Raw genomic sequence first — 26,426 nt, forward strand, 5'->3', positions numbered from 1 at the left:
ATTTGGTAACTTTTCTTATTTCTTCCATTTTTTTTCGAGTAACCATTAAATTTTAAATTGAAAAAGTAAAAAGTTTATGTGAAAATTAATTTTTAAATTAAATATTCAAAATTTGTATGTTATTATTACTTTTTAACATTTATTATATATTTTATAAGTCAAGATCCATAAAAACAATATTTTTATTTATGTTTTGAAAAAAAATTGAAAAGCATGAACAATAAACGACTCTAAAATTTTTATAGAAATTTTGAAATGTTTATAAGAAAAATGAGAAATAAAAGAGTCAAATAACTCAAATTCAAACTGTTCCAAAAAAAAAAAAAAACACCCTCAAATTCAAGTGATAATGGATAATCACATGAGTCCTCTCGTTGACAAAAACTCAAAGGGAGACATTCAAACCTCCTACCAGGAGCTCTCTCTGTCACCAAAGATTTTCATTTCATAAAGTCGACACACCCTATATCGTGAAAATGAGGCAGAGCAACAATGTCACTCACTCACACTTCGTCTAATTTCACGAAACTAATCGTTAAAGATATAACCGCAGCCAAAAAATCAAAATTACACCAACATAGTATTGTTGTATGGCCATTAGTATTTCGTTTTGGCACAAAATAGAAACCAGAGATAGGACAGACCAATATATGTATATATGTTGTGTGTACATACAAAGTCAAGTTTTGGATACTGAAGAAGAACACAAAATAGTATTGAGAAGAAAAGAAAAAGGCTTGACATTGATATGATATAAAACGCTGGCTGACAAAAAAAAAAATCAAAAACAAAACTCCAGAAGAATAACAGCCGTGGACCAGATCAAAAACCCTGACCCTTGTGAACCAGACACCACCTAAACAAATATAAAAGTTGAAACTTCACTACTAACACCAATCAAGAAAAGAAACAAGAACATGGGACCTACAAATCTTTGATGGTAATAACACTTTCTTCTTCAACCAAACTTGAACCCACCAGGAGGAACACTTGGCTGGTTTGCACCAAATGCGAAGCCCTGTTGGTTCACGTCTCCATTCTGCTGCTGCGGGTTCTGCTCCTGCTCCTCGTCCTCTTCCGCCCAGTATCTCTCCAACATCTTCACCGCCTTCTCGTAGATCTCGTTGTTGTCGTGGGTCTGCAAGTTTTCGATCTTGTCGAGTCCGTCGCACTCGTCAATGGCTTGTGCATAGATGTTTATTCCTCCATTCATGCCCATGTCCTTGTCAGCCTCACCAACCTTGAGTATGTTGTCGAGCCCCTCCAGGCACACCGTCACGATCCTTGGGTCCGGGCAGGTTAAAAGGTCACAGAGTGGTTTGATGCAACCTTGGCTCACCAGAAATCTGCATCAAATAATGGTTGTGCTAAATCCACAGCTTTGTCCAGAAAAAACACTGCTAAAATAATTATCAATGTCATGCAAATCTGGAAAGCTGAGCATGTAACTATCTACTACACGAGACTAGGAGCAACTGAAATTTGATCATCTTACCATATATTTGAAAGACAACAGGGAAGAAAGAAATTTTAGACATCATAGGTCAATTAATTTTGTATTCAAAGTAGATAATAGATTAAGTATTCAGTGTGCACAACAACAATTACATTCGTGACCAGGGCGTGAAGACAGCTAATCTTCATTCTCCTCACTACGGAAGGTTTGAATTTCCAAGAATGTCAAAACTTTTGCACGGTAAGCTTTACATGGAAGGGTTAACGTGTATGAAGAGGAATTGGGGCTGTATTAATAAGCAAAATGCTTTTGAGGATTTGGATCATATTTCATGAGGCTAATAGTTCGCATATACAATTTGGGGGAGTTTATTTGGAGATGTCCAGCGTGTTTGGCTTGTAACAAAGAGTGTCGACTAGAGGATGGAAAAGGTGTTTCATCCACCATTTTGGTACAAGGGAGCAGCTCTTATGGCGTTTAGGTTTTTTACCTGTAATGTGAAGTATTTCACAGAAATTTTGGAGGTGACGCATTCGTGGGGGGGTCTAGTCTTTATCTAGGTTCAAGTTCAACAGCTTTCTCTAGGTATTTGTTTCAAAAGAGTTTTACCGTTATTCCTCGTCTCTTAGTCATACCAACTGAAACTATTTTTTGACATTATACAAAAGGTAGAGATTAGAATCTATGAACTTTAAAGAAGATTACACTATCTTAACAAGTTATCCTTTTTGTTACCATAGTATAAGTTTTTGTTTAGGCTCTTTTATTCTAGGCTTGTTAGTTTAGGTCCATTTGTATTCTTTCATCTATCTCAATGAAAGCTATGTTTTCTCGGGGCAAAAAGTGTTTTTACATGGCAATGTAAATCTAGTGGAACGATTTCTTACTGAATCTGCTGATGAGATCCTCCAGAGGTAGCGTTGGAAATGGCCCACCCAGCCTCCTTCTTGATGTCAAATTCTGCATGTTGGAGGAGATGAACAAGAGGGAGGACAATATTGGCCTCAATAACTGCCTGTACATACCAATTCAACATAATGATCACGTTGAACAGACGCCACTAACTCTCTATTATAGGTGTAATGCCACAACCAAGGAGAAAATAACTAGGTTTCAGTGACATTTCTTCCCAAGTTACCAACAAATACAAAACAGATGAGAATCGTCAATTTTGCAGGCCACAGAAAACTTGAAAGGGCAAACAAACAGAAACCTGCCTAACATCTATAAACTCAGCCCATTTTCTCTCAAATAGCATCTATAACAAAAGGCAGTTTGGTACCTGTATCTGAGCTCTATTTCCAGCAGTGATGTTTGAGATTGTCCAACAAGCTTCTTTCTTGATGCTTTTTTTGTGATTTTGGGTGAGAAGTTGATAGAGATTAGGTAGAACTTGGTTGTCAATCACAAACTGGAAAAGGAAAAACATAATACAGACAGGGAAATCATTGAAATTTACAAAAAAAAAAGTGGATTTAAGGCATGACCAGAATAGCAATACAAAGAGGGTAAATACCACTTGTCTGTTCCCTTTCAGTAAAATTAAACTAGGGGAAAGATCATCGAACAACAACAATTTAAACAGATACCTGGGTCTGGGCATCATCACCAGTAACAATGTTTCCAACTGTCCGAAGAGCTGGTACTAAAACCGAAGGTGATTGGTGTCTAACAGAAACAAAGCTTGGTCAGTAACACAAGTTTAAAAAAAAATCAAACGCTAGATTATGACTGTGGTCTATAAGCAAAGACATTTATTTCCTTATCTTAGTTTTATAGGCAGGAGGAAACACAACATTCAACAAAATGCTAGTGGCAACTAAGATGTGCTTAATTAAGAGCTTTTTGAGATGTATGAACTTACAGCAGAAGCTCCACAAGTCTTGGGCAAACTCCTGCTTCTATTACAGCCTGAATTTTGTCATTTGGGCCATCTGAAAGGTAGGAGAGAGCCCAGCAGGCATCTGTTAGAACTTCTTCATCGTTCAAGTGGATCAGTTGCTTTAGAACTGGTAGAGCAGGTTTCACCTGAGTAAATGGAAGTTAATCACCACAACATTCATGATAATAGGAAAGCAAATGTTACTAAGAAATTCAATGTTGCATCTTAAATCTGCAGGGTCAACCGAAATATAAACCTTATCGAAGGGCGTTGGGGGCTTCCCACGACAGAAATTAGATAACGTCCATGTTGCATTCCTCAGCATGGATAATTTAGAGTGCTCATTTAGTTGCGCAAGTAATGGCATTAGTGCACCATTGCCAAGAACAAGATCCCTACAACTTGGAGAGTCACCAGCAACATTACCTAAGGCCCACACAGCCTGTGAAAGAAATAATAAATCACAAAATTAAACAAATCAAGTAATAGTGTTCTCCAAAAGAAATTAACAAATGGAGAATTTCCATGACTACAAAACAGAAAAATATTGTAAAGAGTTCTTCAAGAGGACCATGGCAACTGCTCCTGTACCAGCCCACCCTCCCCATCCTTCAAAGTTCTATTTTTTGGTAGACTCCACCACAGAGCAACTGAAAATGGCCTCGTCAAAGAGTTAATCTACTCATAAGTTGGTAACCATGGCATTCACATAAATAACTCACAATTACCGACAACACCCTCATTTTCAGCAAATACAGCAAAGAAAAACTCAAAAACCTGATGGATATTCTTGAGACCTCTTCGAGAGAATTTTGGATTTGAAGATGAACCTCATAAGTCATAAATCTTCGGTAATGAGATGAATTGCAGCATTACAGAGGCCAAGCCAAAAGCAAAACTCTTTCAGGGCACTAAACGTAGTTGGCTGATGCATTATCTAGGTGTACCTTAGGAGCACCCAAACCCTCCCTCTTTGGGGATCCAGTGGAAAAGCCAGATGAAGAACAGGCTTAGCAAATGGAACAGCAGTCAACAGTCAACTATAAAGGTGGGTAGGTTAACATTAATTCAGTATGTGCTTTCAAGTATCCCAACTTATTATGTCTTTCTTCAAATCCCTATATTCCCTTTGCTAAGACTTTTTATGGCATGATGATTCAATTGCTAAAGGTAGCACCTCTTTTTTTTTTTTATGAGAAACCAAACCAGCTTTCAAGAAAATACAAGGAAAATAAAAGCTTCCCAAGATAAAAGAAGCCTGTACACAAATTGAACGATCAAGCTCCCCTCACCAAAGTGGCTTTGGAGTTGAACAAGGCAGAGATACACACTCTTTCTACATTTAACAGCCCAATGACCAAGTGCTTCTGAAGGAGAAAATTCAGAAGAAGGTTAAGGGTCTTTTTGTGGAAATTGAAAACAATGCTGGAGAAATTGGACTCTACTGACAGGTTGCAGAGAACTTTTATCCACGAGTATGTATGCGAACTGGTGGATATGTCAAAGAATCATGAGGCAGATCTCAATCATCTCTTCCTCCACAGTATTTTTTGTGACCCTTTGGCCTTTAGAGACCATTTTAATAGAAGTTAAATTCCACTGGATAGAGGGGCTTCTTTACTGGATCTCAATCAAATTGAGGTGCTTTTTTGTAACCTCCACTGGATAGAGGGGCTTTCACCTTGTTTGCATAAACTTGTATACGTTCATGATGCACAATGAAAATTCACTGCCATAACTTAGAAGAAGAAACATAAAAAGAAAGAACATATGCCAACCTGTTCCCTAACATCATCACTGCCTGAGCTTAAAAGCTGCACAAAAATAGGAACAGCACCATGGTCAATGACAACTCGTGTATGCTCTGATGTTCCAGACGCAACATTGGTCAACGCCCATGCAGCTTCAAACTGCATCCCATTGAAATATCAATTATATTGGTATCTCAAAATCATCCAAATTAAAACCAAAAGGTGCAGGAAGAAAAGAGAACAAAATGTTTCAAGGAATCCAACTTGCAACTGGGGTAGATCATGCCTTCCAAGAAACTCCACAAACTTGGGAACTACACCGGCTTTGATTACTTCATCAATTGGGGGGCTACGCTCTGCACATAAATTCAAATCGACTGAACCACAGTGTATATAAAAAGGAACAAATTTCAGTCAATTTCAACTACATCCTTACCAATAGATAATAGCTTTCTAAATTGAGTAGTTGCTTCCAGTTGTGCTGCTGTATCACCAGACCACACTCCTTGTACCAACACCGGAATACTCTCCAACTGGTATTACAACGAAACAACAAATTTAGCAATAAAACATAAACCAGATCAAAAAATTTGTGCTAATCTTCATTATCAGTTATGGACTGAAAGGCACAAAAAGATACACAAAAGGTAATATATTGTTTGCACATATCAGATGACATCTCTTGCAAATCACCATCAGGAAATAACATCCAAATGCTTGTTTGTCAGTTCTACAGGCAAACATACTGCCGGAATTAATTCCATGCAAAGTCAGAGATAACAAGAGGGGGCAAAGAAAACTTTCCATTCTAGGTTCTCTCCGTCTTCCTTGTTTCAGGCATCTCTTCTCTCCCCACAAGTGGCAAAAATGTGCAGAAAAACAGAAACCCACTTCAAGAATGACTCAGACTGGAGAAAGCGTTATTATTTCAATGTTAAAGATGGACATCATTTCCGAAAACACTTCACTCACAGATTTAATAAGACCCACGAATCAGAATCCAAATTTCTCGAACAATCCCCCACTTCCGCAGAAGCCCAAATAGAAACAACCAAAGGGTAGCAAAGAGACCCCACAGAAATGACAAATTTCGAATCACAAAAACGATCAAAGCGAATTAAAAACCATACGCGCTTCTCGACGGCGGCGGCATTCTGGGCAGCATCAAGCAATTGCTGGGATTGCAAGAGAAGACCCTCCCTCCTCTTCTTGAGCAAGTTGTCCTCGCGCTTGTTCTTCCTGATCTCGACCAGATTGTCCTCTCTCCTCCGCCTGGCCTCATCGGCGTCGACGCCGGTCTTGTAAGACTTCTTGCGGACCTCGGTTCGCGTGGTGGGTCGCAGAGACATTGCAAGGAGGTGATGGGTTCTTCGATTGGCAGGCGCCGGTTGCTGCTGAACAAGTGTTTGAGGAGAAATGGGGGAGAAAAAAAAGGTGGGTATGGCTCAGAGATAGCGTGTGGGGGCCGTTTTCGGAGGCCAGTTGTTGAAGGATTGAGCTGTTGGTCGGGGCTTTGGCTTTCGCTGTGGCTGTGGAATGCGATATGGGCACGCTCGCTGGCAACTGATGGTGGATTGGTTGAGACTTTAGAGGAAACAGCCCTTCAAATTTTCAAATCAAAATTGTTTGAATTTGGTTTTCTTTCTTCCCAACTTTCCCAATTTACTCTCTAATTCTGTTTTGGTTCATGCGTTTTCAAATTTTTTTGGTACAACACCCATTTGGTCCTTTGAGTTCACTCTAGTTTTTAACGCCTTGTTTCTAAGTTTCAAATTCTCGCATTTTCGCCCAAAGTTTCAACAACGCTCTCTTTTAGTATTTTCATTTACAAGAATAGTTGATAAGATGTTGGATCATTAGCCTGAAATTAAGATTAAGTTATAAGTTTAGTCATTGAAATTTTAGGTTTATTGTTAATAGGTCCCTAAACTTTTAACTTCGTGTCTAATATATCAAACTTATTTAATGTTTTTAAAAATTGACTTGGAGCAAAAATTGAATATTGTGCCTAATCGAATCCTAACTTTTCAATTTGTGCCTAATTGATCCATGGATTTTTTTAAATGTCTAATAGGTCGAGAATGTATGAGACACAAAATTGAAAGTTTGACGATCTATTATACATTTTTAAACCTCGTGAACCTATTAAACACATAAATACAAATTTATGAACCAACTGAACATTTTTTAAAATTACGAAGTTTATCAGACTTATGAAAGTTCATATAGTGTCAGAGCGTTTTTAACCTAAAATCAATCTATAGTGTTTTTATGGTTAAAATTTCAAATTTAGTCCCACCATTTCTTTAGCTTTATTGGTTTAATCTCTTAGTTTTAATTTTTTTTTTACTACGTCTTTAAATTTTCAATTTTGATTCTTATAGTTCTGTATCTTTAATAATGACTTTATTATATAACATGACATGAGACAGTAGACTAATCATATAAAATAAGGGTGGAGGAGCTGAAAAATAGATTGGTTGGCACAACCATCTACTTTATCGTCCAAATAAATAAAACAACTATAATACTATATTTCTATTCAATTATTTATTTCAAAAAATTAATGACAAATTATTAAACATTGTTTTTAATGCTTTGTTAACATGAGGGTTAAGATATCTATTTTTTCCTCCCATATTTTTATCAGAAAAATAAAAATAAAAATACACTCCCACATTGGTTATGTCCTGTAAATAATAATAATAATAATAAATAAATACTATAAAAACGTTTTTAGTTGTAATATTATCAAATTGTTATAAGATGAGAACAAAATAAGTATTAATTTCTTTTTTCAGTGTTTGGGGTGAGGTGATTGAACTTCTTGATTTAAATATATGTCAATTACCGCTAAGTCATGTTCGCTTTTAACTATTTCTAAGTATTTTTTTAATATGCATAGTTATAGAAATTCCGTTTATGTATACAAGCAATTTAAAAGTATCTTAATTGGCATAAATAACGTATCAATTAAGTAACGTTCATGTATACTATTTTTTTTCGAGTTCATAGGAATTCCGTTTATGTATATAAGCAATTTAAAAGTATCTTAATTGGCATAAATAACGTATCAATTAAGTAAGGTTCATGTACACTTTTTTTTTCGAGTTCAACAATACTTGTGATGGAGATTTGAACATTCAACATATATTCATTAATTAGTTGAGTTATTTAATTACTCATATATATCTTTTCGACTACGACATGATAGGGACCTTTTGGTCAGAGACACACCAAAAGCCTCGTATGCGGAGTAGCCCATGCATGCCATTAAAACTATGCGGGAAAAAAAAGAAGAGGAAGAAAAACTCACAATTTTCAATAAAAATAAACTATAATGTAATTTTTTATTTAAAATTATCAAATATGATTTAAAATTTATTTATTATTATTATTATTATCATTTTTTAAGAAATATGATTTATAATTTATCCAATGCACATGATATACTTGTTTTTAATGAGTCTTAAGACGAAAGCCTACTATAAAGTAAAAATTGTAACACTGGTTCAAATTTAAGATAGAGAGTACAACATTTATAAAATTTAAGGTATGATTGGATGAAATTGAAAGTTTAAAGTAAAAAATGATACATCTTACTAATTAACTTAGGCATGGTTTAAGTGCCAACATGAATGAGTTCGTAAATTAGTTCATTGGTAAAAATATTTAACTTTTTCGATTAAAGTTAAAGTTTCAGATACTCACACCAACTATTTTTTTAACAAAAATAATATATAATTTAAGTGATGAAGACAATATAACATTTGGAAGGTTAGATGTTCAAAATATCACCCTCTACTCCCACCCTTTAAACTCATATAAATGGTTCAATTTAAAAAAAAAGTGTTGTATTTACATAATTATGAATAGGTTTAAATATTATTTTAGTTTTTGTACTTTTGACCGATTCATTTTAATCCCTCTACTTTTAAAACGTCCATTTTAGTATATGTAGATTCAAATTTTGTTCGTGGTCTTAGTGCTTCCAAAACATTTGTTTTTACCCTTATATTTTTAAAAAGTAGATCATTTTAATTCGTTTATCTTTATTTTTATCTCGTTTATTTCGATCATAATTTTAATATGACACTTCACTTATTGAATTTTTTGAAATTTACTGTAAATTTGTACTAAAAGATTTTCACGTATACGAAGTTTATATTAAAATTTTATAAATACGGATCAAATTGGTCAGTTTTTAAAGTAAATCAAAGTAAAAAAGAACCAAAATATTCAAAAAAAAATTTATGGTACTCTTTAAAAATGATTCTAAATTTGCAATTTCACACCATTATACAATACAAATACAATAACGAATAAGCATATTCTAGCATTTAGAACACTTTCCGTTTTAAAAAGTTTTCCCTCCAATTTAATTTCCAGCTGTCACCCTCCCTCCTGTCCATACTTTTCGAACATTCATCTCAACCGTACATCACGCCGTACCCTCTGAATCATCATCATACTAGTGGCTATCTAACGGATGTGATTTCTCGTCCAGATTGGATTTTACGGTGAATCTCCACACCAGATTCTAGCCCATGTGGGCCCTATTGGACTACAATAGCCAATCAGAGCCGTCAACACTTCCAAACTATCGGGTCACACGCCCCCCGTTCAGCGCGTGTGGAACAGACGCGACAAAATGAATCGACGAGTGAGATAGAGAGCACAGGTTTTATTCTGTACTCGGTTACACTGGATAATTCCCACTTTATATATAGTCACGGGACTCTACAGCTTTGCTCTGGATAGAGTTTCAAGGAGGCGGAAGGGAGCAGCGGCGATGGCGGGAAGGTCGTCGAGATCGGCATACCGGTGGCCGGGATCCGAATTTTCACTCAGATCTTCGATATTCCGATTGGCGGAGGCTCTTTCGTCGTTCTGTAGTTCCGGCTGGTTCCGCCGCTGGCCTCGCGGCCTGCTCAACTTTCCGATCGTCGACGAACTCGTCTGGTCCATCATGACCGCGCTCGAGTCCGTCGCTTTAGTCTCCATGATCGGCTTTTTCTTCGTCTTCTACGGATGCAGCTTGTGATCGGCCGGCCGGCCGGCGATTGATTCCATTTCGCACTCCTCACTTTGCTCGGCGAAGACAAAGACTGCATTAGAAAGCATATTCCAGTAAGAATCGAATTATTCTCGCACTCTGAGATTCTTCAATTTGTGCATTTTGATTGATTTTGCTTAATTGTCTTCCTCCTTTCTGCATTCTCTTAACATCGAAGATTTTGTGTAAATCTATCGGTGGGACCGTAGTTAGTACGAGCCCTAAGTTTCTTAATCTCCTTCAAATCGGCAGTTGTTTCATTAGGCAATTTGTAGAATGTTCTTGTTTGTTGTATATAGGAGTTGTTTGAATTTTGAAAATTCAAAATGCTTCTGGTTTCTGGATCTATATATTATACAATAATTATATAATTAATTGCCATTCTTGTAATAGTTGTACAGAGACGTATTTAATTAATGAAAATGTGAAAATTATGGTACATTATTATATATATATATATAAAAATTAAGAGATTATTTTATATAATTCAACTGCAGGGAAAAATGGCCGAAAATAAAACACAGCTATCAGCGCTTGAAACGCGTATGATTGAATTGATGCATGTTAAGAAAACTTAGTGAGGAAGAATTTCTCAAAAAAAAAAAAAAAAAAAGAAGGAAAGAAAAGAAAAGGAAAAACTTAGTGAGGAAGGATTTTTTTCTTAAGAATTATCCTATTTTGATACTTTAAAATTTGAAATGTCTATAGTATTGAATTTTCAAATTTATTTTATTTTGTTATCTTATCTCAACCGTCAATTATTTAACAAATAGATATTGTAGTTCTAAACTTTTGTGTTAAATAATGACGTAGGTTTGTCTTAGAGTGACATTAATTGATTAATTCGAACGGAATAACTATAGAAATGATTAGTTTTTGAATTTGAAATTAAAATAGACTGTGGTAAGAAGTTTAGGGATAAAAGAAAAAGAAAATCTTAAATTTAAGGATGATTTTACCCTTTTTTGTTATCTTTTTTTATGAGGAATTCAAATGTGGTATTTTGTCTATTTCTTATGTAGTTAAATGGAGGACGATTGCAAATTTAGAGAAAAAAAAAAAGGTAGGAATTTGCAAAAAGCAGTAACTAGTTTTTAATTTTATAAAAATAGCAAATTTTGGAACCTCGACACTTCAATGTATTTATTCATAATGAGCACTAAATCTAAGTAGTGATATACCATTAATATATCTGACTTGATATGTCGTTAACTTATCTAAAATGTTAATAGGGTAAAATCATAAATAAACGAAAATATTTGAAGATTATATTTATTTGCAAAACTTAAAAGTTGTTGCTAAATTTTTAAATATGGTAAATATTTTAGCAATCAATTACAAATTCTCTTTAAATTACACACCAATACTTAAGCAAATAGAATTGGTTAAAAAAAAAGTTTGTTCGTGACCTTTCGTTGATTTCATATTTAGTTTTGAACTTTAAATTGTAATGAATTAGTTCATATCATTTTAAAGTTGTAGATTGATAAAATAATTAGGGATTTATAAATTACCAATACTAAATCATTACACAACAATAACAAACAATTCATTTGGACGAGTTTTTTCACATTAAGCATTAGATTGTTACGCATTTTAATATACGATGACAAAATTGTTACAATTCAATGTTTAAGAATTAAATCGTTATTCGATTAGAGAAGAGATCAAAAGTATATTTTAACTGACTAGAATTTCATTTTAAATTCGGTAGGGTGAGTTTTAGTAGATTTTTGTGTCTCTCTCTTTTTTTTATTAAATTGAAAATGATAATTCATTTTTTCATTTTGAAAATTGAAATGACAATTTTGATTATAGGATGATAATAGTATTATTTGTGAATAATTGACTTTTGAGTAGGGGCAGCAGTCCCACATAACTTGGTGGTTGGGTTGAAAAGTGGCCCACTGTTCTCCATAATTTTGGGTTGGCAGAAATAATTGTCTACAACTCTCATCTCTATCTTTATTGAGGAGAAAAAAAAACTCACTTTCCATCCATTTATACACGGGCGTCCATAATCTGCCAAAACGAACATAATTCAACGGTAATTTGCTAAAAAAGGATTGTTAAAATTTATTAACAAAAAGTTATTTTTCACTAAATTAGGTTAAATATAGGTTGACAAAATACAGTTCTGGTTCCTAGGTTTGTAATTAGTATATATTTAGTCCTTGAGGGTGATAGCGGTAAGGAGGGCAGTGGTGGCCGACGATAAGGTTGGCCGGAGAAGAGGACAATAAGTGAGGAAGGAGAAGATGGAAAGATATAGGAAAAACTATTTACGCTAATCTTAAGATATTAATTTAATATATTTTCCCTAATCACAAAAATACAATCAGCATCTTAACTACTAGATTAACTTCTCTTTTGAAACCTCAAAAAGACCAAATAGATACTAATTATAAACTTTAGAGATTAAAAAAAAACAAAAAAAAGTATTTTGTTCAAAAAAGGCAGCATCCTTTTACATTGGCGGCGAGTGAAGTGCCACAATCTCATTCATCATTTTTAAATATATGAAAGACGCATATTAATATTTTGCTACTTTATATGTATCCATAAAAACGGTCTTAGCTAACTTAATTAGTACTAATATATACCCATGTCAGAGTGTTTTTTTAGTACAACATGTTGGGGAGGAGATTCGAATTTAGAGTTGGAGGTATATGTCAATTACCACAGAGCTATGCTCGCTTTGACCATGTCAAAATGTTAATAAATAGAAGTTCTCTTTTTTAATATTATTAAAACTATAACTACTCACTAAAATATTTCAATCTCTAAACTATTTCAGAAAATAATGTTTTCTGTTTTTTTTTTTTCAAAATGGAGGTTGTCTCTTCATAATATACTTCTTTTAAAAATATTTTTTCCTTTTAAAATTTCACACTTGGGCCAACTCATGCATGTGGTGGTTTGGTCACTTTTACAATTGGGCCAATCCATCTATATGCCCACCATGCTATCATGCTTTGTTATAAGAGATAATGTTTTGCAGAGCTGTTTTAGAAATTTATTTACACAAATATCTAAATTTTTTTAATTTTACACCTTTAGATTTCTACAGGATTTTATTTTAATTTTGATTTTACCGTATTTACTATTATTATAGTTATTTGTTTTTTTTAATATAAAAGATTTAATTTCATAAATTATTATCGTAATCTTTTAATTATTATGGATCACATACTAATTTTCAACACAAATCCTCTAATTCACACCTTCAAAACCTTAATTTACTCATTCAAAAAGATTGATTTTCCCTTAATTCACTCTCACATTGGTGCTCAATCTTCAAAGACAATTCAAAATCACAAAAACATCTTTTGAAGTCTCAATAAACATATATCCACATATTCAAAATCACAGTATATATCCGCATATATACATTCAAAATCACTATAGTATATATCCGCATATATACAAGTTGAGTTATAAGATATATCAACTTATATACCCGCATATATACATTCAAAATCAGTATAGTATATATTCGCATATATACAAGTTGAGTTATAAGATATATACTAATCAAATCATTGTACTATATATCCTCACATATACAATATTTCACACCAAATAAGAAATTGAAAAGTCCGTTAGAATGCAATGGATGGGTTTTTGGGGTTTTGAGATTTTTTTAATTTTGGAAGGTATCATTAGCACATTAGATTTGACCTCCCAATTTACCAATTCTAAATTTTAATAATGATTTAATATTGAGATGGATATACTACTAATTTGTGTTATGGATACCATCTAATCAAGGATTGTTTCGTGACAAAAGTGTAAATTCTATACTTTTTCATCCTTTTACGTAATTATGATTTCTAAATAGATCATCTATGCACTTATCTCTTTTTATAATCTTTTTTTGATAAATTAGAGAAAATATCTTTAATCGATGCTTTTAGAAATATATTTCACAAATAACTTAAAAGTTTTTTAATTTTTACATACTTTAATTTTCAAATTTTAAATTTCACTTTTTCCTTAAGCTTTTTTTTTTTAATAGTATGGTAAAACATATACTCATCTAACTAGTTATATAATATATATATTTTCTTTATTATATACTATTATGTTATAGAATATATTAATATATGAGATAAATTTACAGTATGATATACTATTAGGTTATATAAAATATAGCTTTTAGGAGTATATACTCAAATATTAGGTTCGTTAAAATATTTTGTCATATATCCAAATCTAATCAACTCCCTAACACGATTTTAGATTTTCAAATTAGAGATTTTAGGGATTTCAAAATAAAAAAAAAACCGCTCAAATTCTAAATTTATTCCATTTTTATTTTTTATCCTTATTTAACATATATTAGAAATGACCTATGAGTAATTTTTCTAATGGATTACACGGTTAATAATGTAAATTGTTAAAAAGTTAAGCTTATTGTGTAATTTGAATCTTAAAATAGGTTAGTTGCGTACAAATCCTTTAAAATTATTATTATCATCATTGACCCAAATATAACTCAACGTGTCAAGATGCTAGTTTCTTTTCTTAAAGATAGTAGGTAACCTCTTTCTTTGTCGCTGATCAATCAAAGTAAATATGTTCTTTTATTTGTTTCTCATCATGATATAGGGTTCAAATTTAAAAATTTTTAAAAGTGAAAATTATGTCTTTCTCGGCACAAAATGTTGTAGGGTCAGACGCAACTGAGATTAGTCGAGGTGCGCGTAAGCTGGTCCGAACAGTCACGGATATAAAAAAAAAAAAATCAAAATCATGTCTAGAGGGTGGAAATTACAAATTTTGTTCAGACTATTTGACTTAGGTGAAAAATAGGTTTTAAATATTTCACATTAAGTGTTGAATATATAAGAAAGAAAGACATTGTAAAATTTGACAGGAATTTAATAATACCCAGTGCTTTGCGTGTGAACTTTGGAGCATCATTTTGCTATTTAAAAATAAAGTTCAATAAATTTAATTATTGGTCGTCTATAAATTGTTCTATTCATTATTTAATTAAAATATAATGTCAATCTTTTAGTGGAATGATTAAAAATTTTTGTTTTAGAGGAGTAAAATAATATTAAATAAAGGAAAATTTTCTTTAATTATCCTTGTTGAGAGGCCAAAATGTCGAGGTCGAGTTTCCCCTCTCTGAAATAGCTTAGGCTCGATAGGTCGGGAAAGGGGTCTTAGGCTCCCACGCGAAGTCCTGAGGCCGAGCGGCTGCAGACGATCAATCCGACCCTAGTATGACAAATAGTGAACGACAGGTCACCTACCATTCGCACAATAGAATAGGTTAATGGGACGGGTAACCACCTACTTCACCATCTATATACACCTACACTCCACTCAATCAGGTATGAAAGCTTTACCTATTATTGCAGGCGTCTCCAATTCCCAGTTCGTTTGCTCTCGTTAGCTTGCTCTTCTACATTTGGAAAGATTTCCGCATCAACCCTCCTTAACCCTCCTTTTACTGAATGCACATTTTTTTAAAGTAATAAAAAAATATATTGAGAATAAAACTAATAATTTAAATTCAATCACAAACTAATATTTTTAGTGACACAAAAGTTCTTTTAAATATTAGTTTTATACCCATATAATCTTTCCCTTGACAAGAATTTTCCATTTGGAAAAGTTTTATTTTGTCGAGCTATGGTTGGTTGGCGGAAAAAAAGAAAGAAAAAAGAAAAAGATTGCAAATCACGACAACATAATTTTCTTGCTTGATTACACAATAAAAATAATATATTTTAAAATATATTAACACTTATATATATATATATATATATTCAACCCCATTATTTTGTTAGTAAATTCTTACTTATAATGTTGAATTATTTATTTGAAGCAAAAAGTTTGATTAATACTATTTTTTTAGTACAACTATTAATACTAATTACCAACCAAATAACAGCAAATTATATGATTCCTTTGATGAATCTTCTGAAGAAGGTGAGTCCTTTTATAGATCTTTTGAAGGTGAGTCATTACATAGTACAATACAAAGAATTGGTATTAAGTTGCAAAGAATTCGTATATTTTATAGAGCAGTTAAAAGATACACTAATACAATAAGTACTAAAATGTACATTTCAAAAATATAATGACTAAAATTAACAAAATTTAATACTACATTAACTAAAATAGACATTTAAAAATATATAAACTAAAATAACCCAAGGCTAAAGTTACACGAACCAAAATAGTATTTAAACCAACCGTAATTTTTTTTTAAGTCATAAACGAACGAAATAATTAATAGTCTATAGAATTCACTTAAAATTGAAATGCTATCCTTTTTTTTTTTTTTGTGAATACAACATGTGGGGAGTGGGAATTTGAACTCATGACTTATTGATCAGAGATATTTGTCTTAAACATTTGAGTTATGTTGGGTTGGATAATTGAAATGCAATCTTGTATGGGAAAAAGACGTTTTTTTTTTTCTTTTTTCTAGGTTGATTACGGATTTGGGAGTGGGACCCACATGCTTTGTCGCTTTGTGCATTAATTGGGCCCAGCCCAATATAGTTGGGCCCAAGAGAGGTGTTTTAGGCGTCAAGTTGGGCCCACTAGAAACTAATTGGAGTAGATACTTTATATATGTATATATATTTTATTTATTATTATTTTTTGTCGTATTACTTTTTGAATCATCGCATCAGCATCTGTCCAATTTTGTAATTAAAATATTCACATGCCTTCTTTCTTTCTTTCTTTCCTTCTCTTCTTTTGGTTCTTTTGATAATCTTTTTCGAAATATATAAAATAACAATAATAAAAATTTTAATCACGAAATTTTTTTGTTCATTTTATTAATTATATTATTAAAACATCCGCTTTGGTCTTTATGGTTTATGTACTTTCAACATTTGTTCATTTTAGTCCTTGTAATGTGGAAACGTCTATTTTAGTTAATTTACTCTTAAAAGTGATCATTTGGTTCATTCATTTTCATTTTTATATTTCATTTCTTTCCATCATAATTTAGTATGACACACCCCATTTAGTATATTTATTGAAAATGTAGCATAAGTTTGTATTAAAGGGTTTCAACTGTATATACATTTTTACAAATATGAACCAAGTTAATCACTTTTTAAAAGTACATGGACCAAAATGAATACTTAATTGCAACTTTAATACGAGATTCTTTCATTCAATACAATTTTTCATCGTTAGATGAGAACTTTAAAGACGTCAATTCATCTCACCAGCCAGCTGAACATTTGGACTAATCCCTGTTCTAAAGTTAGTTATTTAACTATTATGGTTCAATTTATTTAATCTACAAATTAAAAGAATTAAATGAAACCTTCCCTCTTAATTCTAATAAGTCTTATTCAAATACTAATACGCGATGCTAATTTACTAACAAATAAAATAAAATTCCACAATAAAATTTTTTTATTTTTGATGGGTGACAACAGAAATATTGCCAATTACCCTACATCATTATTGTGACTTGGGAGTAATTCATGTCAACATTTAAAGTAACAGTATTTATAATAGAAATTTATCAAAATAAAAATTAAAAGTTAAAGAAATATAGTTAAAAATTTAAAACTAAACCAGCGCCACCATCAAAATTGGAGAATCAAATTTATAACTTAAAATAATGGAACGTAATAATAAATTGAAAAGGGTTGGATTTTGAGTTGCGAATAATGGAATCTAAATAGTAAATAATAAGGCGACATATTTAATGCTTGAAAATAATAATAATAGGACAAGTGTCAATCATGCCGGCTGTCACAGACAGACGCCATTAAGAAAGTGACACGTGGCATGCCTTGTTGGAACACGTTTTGTCTTTTAATAGGTGCGTTGGAGCAGGAGAAAGTGCCCATTCCAAAGCTAAATTCAAAGATTATTATATTTTTTTATTTGGTCAATACTTTCATAATTTAGAAAAAAAAAATCTACTTTTTATATATTAGACCATGTGAAGAATGGGTCAATTCTAAAATATTTTTATTATTTACCTACCTTAATTCACCACGTTGATTTTGTTCTTATTTTTTGTTTTTTGTTTTTTTTCTTAAGTTAGAATCTTTAATATATGTCTATTTTAATCGATTAAATTACGTAAAATGTATATTTTAGTTTTAATTTTTTCTAAAAAATGACTATTTTAGTTATTGCTATTACTCTATTACTTGATATTTGTCCATCTAATATCTTTTTTGATCAACTTATAAAACTTCAAATTTATGTTAATGTTAGCATATTAGTAATAATAATCTAGACCAGGTTGCCAATTTGTTAAATAATTAACAAAAGATGTAAAAGAGATATTTTTTTATCTATGTATTTTAATTGAAGTAACTATTTAATCCCTAAATTAAATTTTAATTGGTAACAATTTTGTCCTTAAACTTTGGTATGTAACAAATATAGTCCATGTAGTTTAAAGTTTATAACGATTTAGTTCGTGTCATGAAAATTTTTGTTAAGATTCTAGTTTTTATATATGTAGATCATAAGTTGACAATGAACTAAATGTATGTTTGTAAATTGCAAAAATTGAATTGTTATACGATAAAAATCAACACTTAATTTTGATGAGTTTCTTCACGATAAGGACTAAATCGTTACAAATTTTAAACTCTAGAGACTAAATTGTTACACAATAAAGTTTATGCACTAAATTGTTACCAATTTGAGAGTATACAAACCAAATGTATTTTTTAATATTAAAAAAAACAATGATGATAATCAAAATGATTTTTTTAATAATAAAATAGATTAATTATACTAAAGTACCAATTTTGAAAATACATATTCAATTTTGTGCGCTAAGACTCAATTATGATACGTTGGTTAATCTTTCGTCCACTAAACTCTACTCGAATCGGTAAATATTCTAATTCATTAGTTGAATTAAAAGTGTGGAGGTAAATTTAATGAGTTTGAAGAGAGAAGACTTCCTTATTTAGCACAACTATAAAATTGGAACTTGGACTATTTTTTTTTTTTTTACAATGACATTTTACTCCCTCGATATCAATCAATTCAAATATCATAAAGTTATTATTTATTTTAAAAAAAATCTATTTTAATTAATTGTCTTGAGAGAGAGGGAGTAAATGGAGCACATGGATGCACGTTGAACATGGGATATGTAGAAAAGAGGCAAAAAAGCAAACAAGAAGAAGACAAAACCACACGCAAATTTAAAAACTATCTTTTCTTTGAGGAAAAAAAAAATCTTCCTTCCTCCTCTTCGAGCATTGAAATGGATGGGTCCTCTCTAAAAAACAACATGACGAATTAAACTTTTAGAGACATACGATTCATCACCTATATATCGATAGACAATTGGTGGAACACACACGTGCTAGCCTATTCATCTTGTCCCTCTTTTTGCCTCTCTTTCTCAATTTCCAATATAAAAACAATTTATGTCTATTTAAACATAGTTTAATTGGTTAAAATATATATTATCGATCGTTAATAGAACCAAAAATTTAAAAATATATATATATATATATATATAAACAATTTATATTATTTTCTTTCTTATGAAAAATAATTAAAATGTGAAATACAACTTTTAATATTCTTGTTTATTGAACATTTGAAAGAGAGATGATGAATTAAAAAAATAGTATCTTTTAATTCCGGTGGGGAACGAGAATAAAATCAAAATAATTCTCATTTATGCACGTAATAATTTTAAATATGTGCAAAAAACAAAATAAAATATGCGATTTAACTATTACTATAATCTTTTGACTTTAATTTGTTGATCTGATTGACAGAATTTATGTACATGATTTTTTGCATCCGCGACAAATTTTTATATGGACATGGTATTTCAAGATAAGTATTTAATTTATCGAGTAAAAACCATCTAAATATAAAAAGGGAAAAAAAAAAGAAATTTCAGAATTACTTTATATTTTTTTTGGAGGGTGAATATATAATATAAGTCTGCCAAACATAAAGGATTTATAACCGGAAAAAGTTCGTAGAATTGAATCACTTCTAATGTAATATTGGACAAAACTTTACTCTATATTTAGTTTATTTTATTTTTATAAGTTCTAAATAAATAAACAATTTTACTTACAAAAATACTACCTTAATGTAGAAAACAAAATAAAAACTTATTTATCAATCAATAGAATCCATTTAATATAAAAATTCATTAAGTGAAATTGTACTACCCAAATAAAATTAAGAGACCAAAATAATCAATTTTCAAAAGTACAAAAATCTAAAACGAATATTTCAAAAATACATGAAAAAAACTAAAAATAAATAAATCAAAAGACGTTTTAGAAATATAAAAACTAAAATAAATTTGAGCTAAAAGTAAAAGATACCAAAATAATATTTAAAATAGCAATTTATTTGTCCGCTATTAGATCAATAATAATAAGTATAAAAGAAAGAAAGTTAAATACATAAAAAGCCCTATAAAAAAGATTTTTATATAGAATAAAAATACAAATTTAGAATATCATATGTAATTAATTTTTAAATTTGAAATTTTTTTAATTATATACCATCTGCAGCAGAAGTGAAAAGTAAAAGTTCAACACTATGTTGAACTAAACAAAATCTAAGATAACACACGTTTTTAAACAAAAAAAAATATCATATCAGTAAGTATAAATATTAGAGATTTATTAGAATTAAAATAAAAAGTAAAAAAAAAAACGTAATAGAAACTTATTAAAATCAATCAACCAAATAGACACCACTACAGCTAAATTTATAATATATTAAAGTGTGTACAATAAAATACATTGAACACCAAAATAAATAGAAATACAACCGCCGGGCAAATAAAATTCAATCGACAAAAAAAAAAAAAAATTCACGGCGGCGATTCCGATTTCCGACAATCTCAAGAATCGTTCGAGTTTCCGAGCCGGTTACTGGGAACTCCGGCGAGGAGGTCGGCTAGCGCCGCCATGGCTCTTACCTGCATCTGTAAAGCCGATATGTAATCGGTCGCTTCTTCCAGAAGGTTCGGGAATGAGAGTTTCCGGCAACCTGGAACCAACCGGCCGAGAATTTTGGCTTTCCTCTGCGCCGCCGGCAACTTCCTTATCTTCTCGTTCTTCGTCTCCGCCGCGCGCGACGGTTTACGGCCGATCGATTTCTTCGTCCTCCGACGCCTCGCCAGCCTTCTCCGGAGTCGGCTAGCCAGAATCGCGCGGCTCCATCGAGTCCTCCCCTTGTCCGCCGCAGCAAGGATACTGTCCGCAGTTTCGCGAACTAATCGTCCGTTCATCGGAGATCTCTCCTGCGGCGAGGACCGCCGGCTGACGCGGCGGAGAGCTTCCGCGAGCTTCGAAGAGTAGATCTGTTGCTCGACCTCCGTTCTCCACTTCCGCTCTCCGCCTTGCGCACAAGAATCGGAAGCAATTCTCCGTCGCTTATTCAACCTCTGCGAGTTCTTCGATTCCTCCGCCTCCGAAATCAGAGCGTCCATTAAACAAAAATCCAATCAATCAAAATAACAAAAATCTCTAATCCTATCCCCGACCTTCTCCGCGAACGAGTTACAATCTGCAAAAAGGAAAACAAAAAAACCTATCACAGTCAGCCAATTCGAACAACAACAGTAGCAGTCCTCCAGCAATCAAATCAATCAAGAAAGAACAAATAAAATGAAGAAGAAGAAGAGCGACACAGAGAACATTGAATTTCATGAAAAGCGGAAAAGCAGATGAAGAGAATCCAACGATTTGGATATCAATTGGAAGATGAAACAAAAAGAAAGAGAATAGAGCGATGGAAATACCTCGAAGACGGAGAATGTATGAAGGATTTGGAGGTTGAAATGCGAGAGAGAGAAGAAGAAGAAGAAGAAGAGAGGGGGGGGTTTAAAACGATCACGGGAAACCACGCGTTCTCCTCCTTCAAACAATACGTTTAATTGCTTCTCTCTCTCTTTCTCCTTCATTTCCCCTCTCTCCCATTTATATATATTCTTCATTTTCACTTTATTAATTATTTACATTTTTTTTTCCGATATTCGTCCGCCCCACTAATCTTGTTGAACAAATTACATTTGGTTGTCAAAAAGACTCCTAGAATATTGTAAGTAAGGCGGTCACCATGATTTTGATACTTGTATCTATTTAGTTTTTAAATTGTAAAAAATTTCTATTACGTCTCTAAATTTAGTAAGCACGGGATAATAATTTGGAACCAATGACTTATTAGAGAATATACACAACCTCCCAAGGACGATTCCATTGGCAAAGAGTATGCGACTCTATGGTATCACCTACCATGAGGGCCTTCTACTCAGAACCTTTGGATTGGATGAGTTTAATATCAAAAAATCTTGATGTCTCTTATGTTCAAGCCTTCGAGCGAGAGAGAATTCGCCCGAGTATAGGAGTAAAAAACTAAAGAACTATCGATTCCACGCTACCAAAGAAAAAAAATATACATACCTTGATCATTAAGCTATGTTTAGTAGTAAAAGACATAAAAAAAATTGTTGAACTATTTTTATGTTGGCATTAATGCATTTAGTTGAGTGGACTAACTACTGATGATTTGGAAACCATGTGACATAAGTGAGGTAGGTTAGCTAGTTAAAATAAAGACGAACATGTAAAAGAAATCGTATATTGTCTTGCCTACTCAACTCATCGAATCAAGTAGATCATTTAACCTTATTTTATCTAGTCAGTCTATATTTTAGTGCCATACACGATATCAAATTATTTTTCATTAGTATAATCAACGTTCATACCACGTTAACATTTAAATAACTAGAATTAAAATTCAAATAATGTATAAATTGAAACTTTTAAATTATATTAAGAATTGAATAGACTTGTATGTACACTATACATAATATATTTTAGAATATAAGAGACAAATTATATAAAAAAATATGTGAAAATATATGAAAATTATTTATGTTGAACATATTGTATATACCTAGGTGTGGTTTCATTCTCTCTCTCTCTCTCTAAAATGAGAGAGAATCTTGAGGTTTACTTTTTATTTTTTAGGGATTAGATCTCTTTACTACCCATGTGATGTTATGTTTTCTTTTTATTATTTTATTACTAAATTTCATTTGATAGGGTGGTAATAATTAAATGTAACACTATTTGTAGCATACAATGTAATGCATTAAATTATATCAACATAAAAGACAAGACATTCCCCCTACTCAAAGTTCAAGATTGTTTATTTATTTTGATTGTTTAAATTTATTATTTCCCATGAAATTTCATTGTTCCTTTTACTAACCTTTATATTTATTGTTTCTCGTTTATTCTCTTTTTAAAAAATAAAAATAAAACTTTTCGTAAACAAAAAAAATTATATTTGATAATTATTTCTTATTTCTTATTTTTTATTAACAAATATAAATATGTTTGATTATTATTTTTTGTTTTTTCGTTCTCTGAAATTTTAAAATTTTAAATTAATTTTTATGTTATATTTATTATGTATTTTATTAAGTCGACAATAATAAAACAATACTTTTATTTATATTTTGAAAGGAAAATTTGAAAATATGATTTAGAAATTGAGAAATTTTAGAAACATTTCTTAAAAAATAGAAACGAGAAACAATTATCAAAATGGTCCAGAAACGAGAATGTTACAAAATCGCCATAAATTTTCTAACATTATGTATTAATTTTGATTTTTTTAGTCCATACTATTATATTTTTTTTAATATATTTATCAGAATCCTTATATAAACACATATATATACAAACAATAATAAATTTATGACTTTAAAGTGGGTGTTTGTTGAATATTTTTCTCACTCTTTGACCAACTCAAACAAGCAAACAACTTTATTATAAGATTTATTAACCAACATTATTATAAAAATATCTATATCTATTTGCTAAGAAATATGTCTTTGATGTGATCTTAATTTAAGTTTATAGAGGTCGACACGAGCCTAGCTCAGCGGTAATCGGTATTATCTTTAACTAGGAAGGTCATGAGTTCGATCCTCCACCCGAAAAATATTAGAAATTTTAGAAACATTTCTTGAAGGCAAGCTAAATTTACTTGTATTATATATAATATAAATGTTGGTTGCTAAAGTTTTAAAAGCAAATGTTTGGGAAGAGAAGCCAACCAAAACAGCTTCATTATTACAAGCAAAAAACATGCACAACCTCACTTGTGTCCCCATGTCTTGTCTTCAAAGCTAGCCAATTCCATCTTTTGTTTTAAAAATTGCTCATTTTTCTTTTCTTAATCATCAATGGATCATATTATATAAGATTTTTTTTTTTTTTTTTATATTGGTTTTAGATTATCCATTAGTTTAATTAAAAAAACTTGACACCTTTACAAATCATCTATATTGTTAATAAGTTGTTACTATATATTGGATACATAATGCATTTTCTATTGCTTGTTAGCTCGACTCAAATTTAGAGACAAGTGAAAAATAGGTTTAAAAGATGATTTTTAAGATTGGTTTAAATATTATTTTGGTTATTATACTTTGCTTCGATTTATTTTGGTTATTGTACTTTCAAATCCTATATTATCAAATATTAATTTTTATCCATTTTGATCCAATGCCTTTAAAACATTTATTTTGGTCCCTGTACTTTTAGAAAGTTACCATTTTGATATTTTTTTTTTCTTATTTCACTTTTAGACCACAATTTCAACGCGTAATGAATTTTTTGAAATATAGTCACAACTTTATATTAAAAATGGTTTCGTATAGACTCTATAATTAAATTTTTTTAATAAGGACTAAAATGGTACATAGATTAAAACCAGCGTTAAAACAAACCATTTATAAGTACCTGGATCAAAATGAACTAAAACTAAAAGTAAGACCGAAATAGTATCTAAACCTTCTAGATTTAACTGAGAGATGAAATTGAAACTTTTAAAATGGTATAAGGGAAAGATAAAATGACCAAATTGGTAATAAGTCCCTTGTCTTTTTCTTTGTTTGGAGGTGTTATTATATTGGATGTGTTGGCAAGCACTAATTGGGTGTGGGTGTCAACAGAAATTTTGTTTTCATGCAAGGCAATGATTAGTGGGTGATGTTAGCCAATTGAGATTAAAGGGAGGGAGAGAGAGAGAGAGAGAGAGAGAGAGAGAGAGAGAGAAGCATGTGGTTGCTTTTGTTTTCATGCCACTTTCAATCATGTGGCTCTATTCTCTCTCTCTCTCTTTTTCTTTCTCTTTTGGATTCTTGCTTCTTTTGGGAATGTGCCTCTCTCTCTTTCTCTCAATTTTTATATGATTCTTTTTTTTGGGGTTGGATTATTGTGGTTTGTTTTAAAGATGTGGCAAGGTTTCATCCACATTCAAATGATTAATTCCCAATAATAATCTTATTCTTCACAAATTGTTTTTTTTGTTTCAACATTCCACAGGAGTTCTATCATTTTTGGAATGGGTTGAATTTTAAAGTTTCAAACCAGATTAATTTCACGGGACAGTCGTCGAATCCTACAACATTTGGTACTAGAAAATATATAGGAATTAATTTTTAAGTTATGTGGTCGTTATGAGGTTTGGACTCATTTCCTCTTACTTTACTCTAGCTCTTTTGTACCAATAGCTGTCCATGTAGGTTAAAGTTTCAAACTTTTAAACCATAGGTGTCAATTTGATGTTTCTTCAGGTGACGATAGTAATGTTTCTAAATCTTAAATGATTATGAAATGAGTCTTGTTAATCCAACTCTAGTTTTTTGTGGGTCGGAGAAAAGTGAAAATAATTATAAACCTGAGAAGAAATATGAGTATGAGCATGAGAAAGAGAACTTTTATGTATAAAAATAGAGACAATGACATGGCAGTGGGCTTGCCTGCCTTCTTGGAGGCATTCTTCTATTTCTTGCTTTAATTGTCACTCAATACATCCTCTCATACACCACCCCCATAAAAAAATGCTAATCTTCATTGACAACTTTGTAATGGAATTACCCTCTAAGATAGATGTGTCGCATTCCAATAGCCTACAAAATAAAGATGATTCTCGAGTTGTTTAGCTTTAAACGACTTCGTAAGGCAACTCGCCATTAATTAACAACGACCCATCTAGAATTAGGAAAAGAAAGAAAAAATAACCAATGACCCAACCCAAAATTAAGAGAGTTGGGTTGGTGATCTGATCTGATCAGATCCGTCCGAATTTTCAGACTCATGTGACGATCTTATCTCTAGATCGAAAAAACGATCAAAATTTGAACCGAACAACTCGATGAGCCGAGATTAGCCTATACATCTCTCTCTAGCTAATGTTAAGTTTTATCAACACCATTGGTATGAAAGCCCTCCATTTTTTTGATAGTAT

General features: G+C 31.6%; 3 protein-coding genes across 3 annotated transcripts; 1 reads left to right on the forward strand and 2 right to left on the reverse strand.

Moving 5' to 3' along the window:
- Positions 1-634: 634 nt before the first annotated feature.
- On the reverse strand, positions 635-6,675 carry LOC111023293 (importin subunit alpha-4). The gene is made up of 10 exons (XM_022300695.2): positions 6,220-6,675; positions 5,526-5,622; positions 5,354-5,445; positions 5,117-5,248; positions 3,595-3,780; positions 3,321-3,484; positions 3,046-3,124; positions 2,739-2,867; positions 2,344-2,471; positions 635-1,346 (listed from the first exon to the last, which is right to left on the reverse strand). Exons 1-10 carry the CDS (start codon positions 6,436-6,438, stop codon positions 959-961), a joined length of 1,614 nt encoding a protein of 537 aa, XP_022156387.1. The 5' UTR covers positions 6,439-6,675; the 3' UTR covers positions 635-958.
- A 3,155-nt stretch (positions 6,676-9,830) lies between these two features.
- Positions 9,831-10,537, forward strand: LOC148209914 (uncharacterized). Its single transcript, XM_088127935.1, has one exon. The coding sequence runs from the start codon at positions 9,882-9,884 to the stop codon at positions 10,131-10,133; it is 252 nt and encodes an 83-aa protein (XP_087984061.1). The 5' UTR covers positions 9,831-9,881; the 3' UTR covers positions 10,134-10,537.
- A 10,314-nt stretch (positions 10,538-20,851) lies between these two features.
- On the reverse strand, positions 20,852-22,061 carry LOC148209915 (transcription factor bHLH149-like). The gene is made up of 2 exons (XM_088127197.1): positions 21,901-22,061; positions 20,852-21,665 (listed from the first exon to the last, which is right to left on the reverse strand). The coding sequence occupies exon 2, from the start codon at positions 21,586-21,588 to the stop codon at positions 20,998-21,000; it is 591 nt and encodes a 196-aa protein (XP_087983323.1). The 5' UTR covers positions 21,589-21,665; positions 21,901-22,061; the 3' UTR covers positions 20,852-20,997.
- Between the last annotated feature and the right edge of the window lie 4,365 nt (positions 22,062-26,426).

The sequence above is a fragment of the Momordica charantia genome, assembly GCF_013281855.1.
Source record: "Momordica charantia cultivar OHB3-1 chromosome 8 unlocalized genomic scaffold, Mcharantia_2.0 BLBB01000008.1, whole genome shotgun sequence".
NCBI classification, from domain to species: Eukaryota; Viridiplantae; Streptophyta; class Magnoliopsida; order Cucurbitales; family Cucurbitaceae; genus Momordica; species Momordica charantia.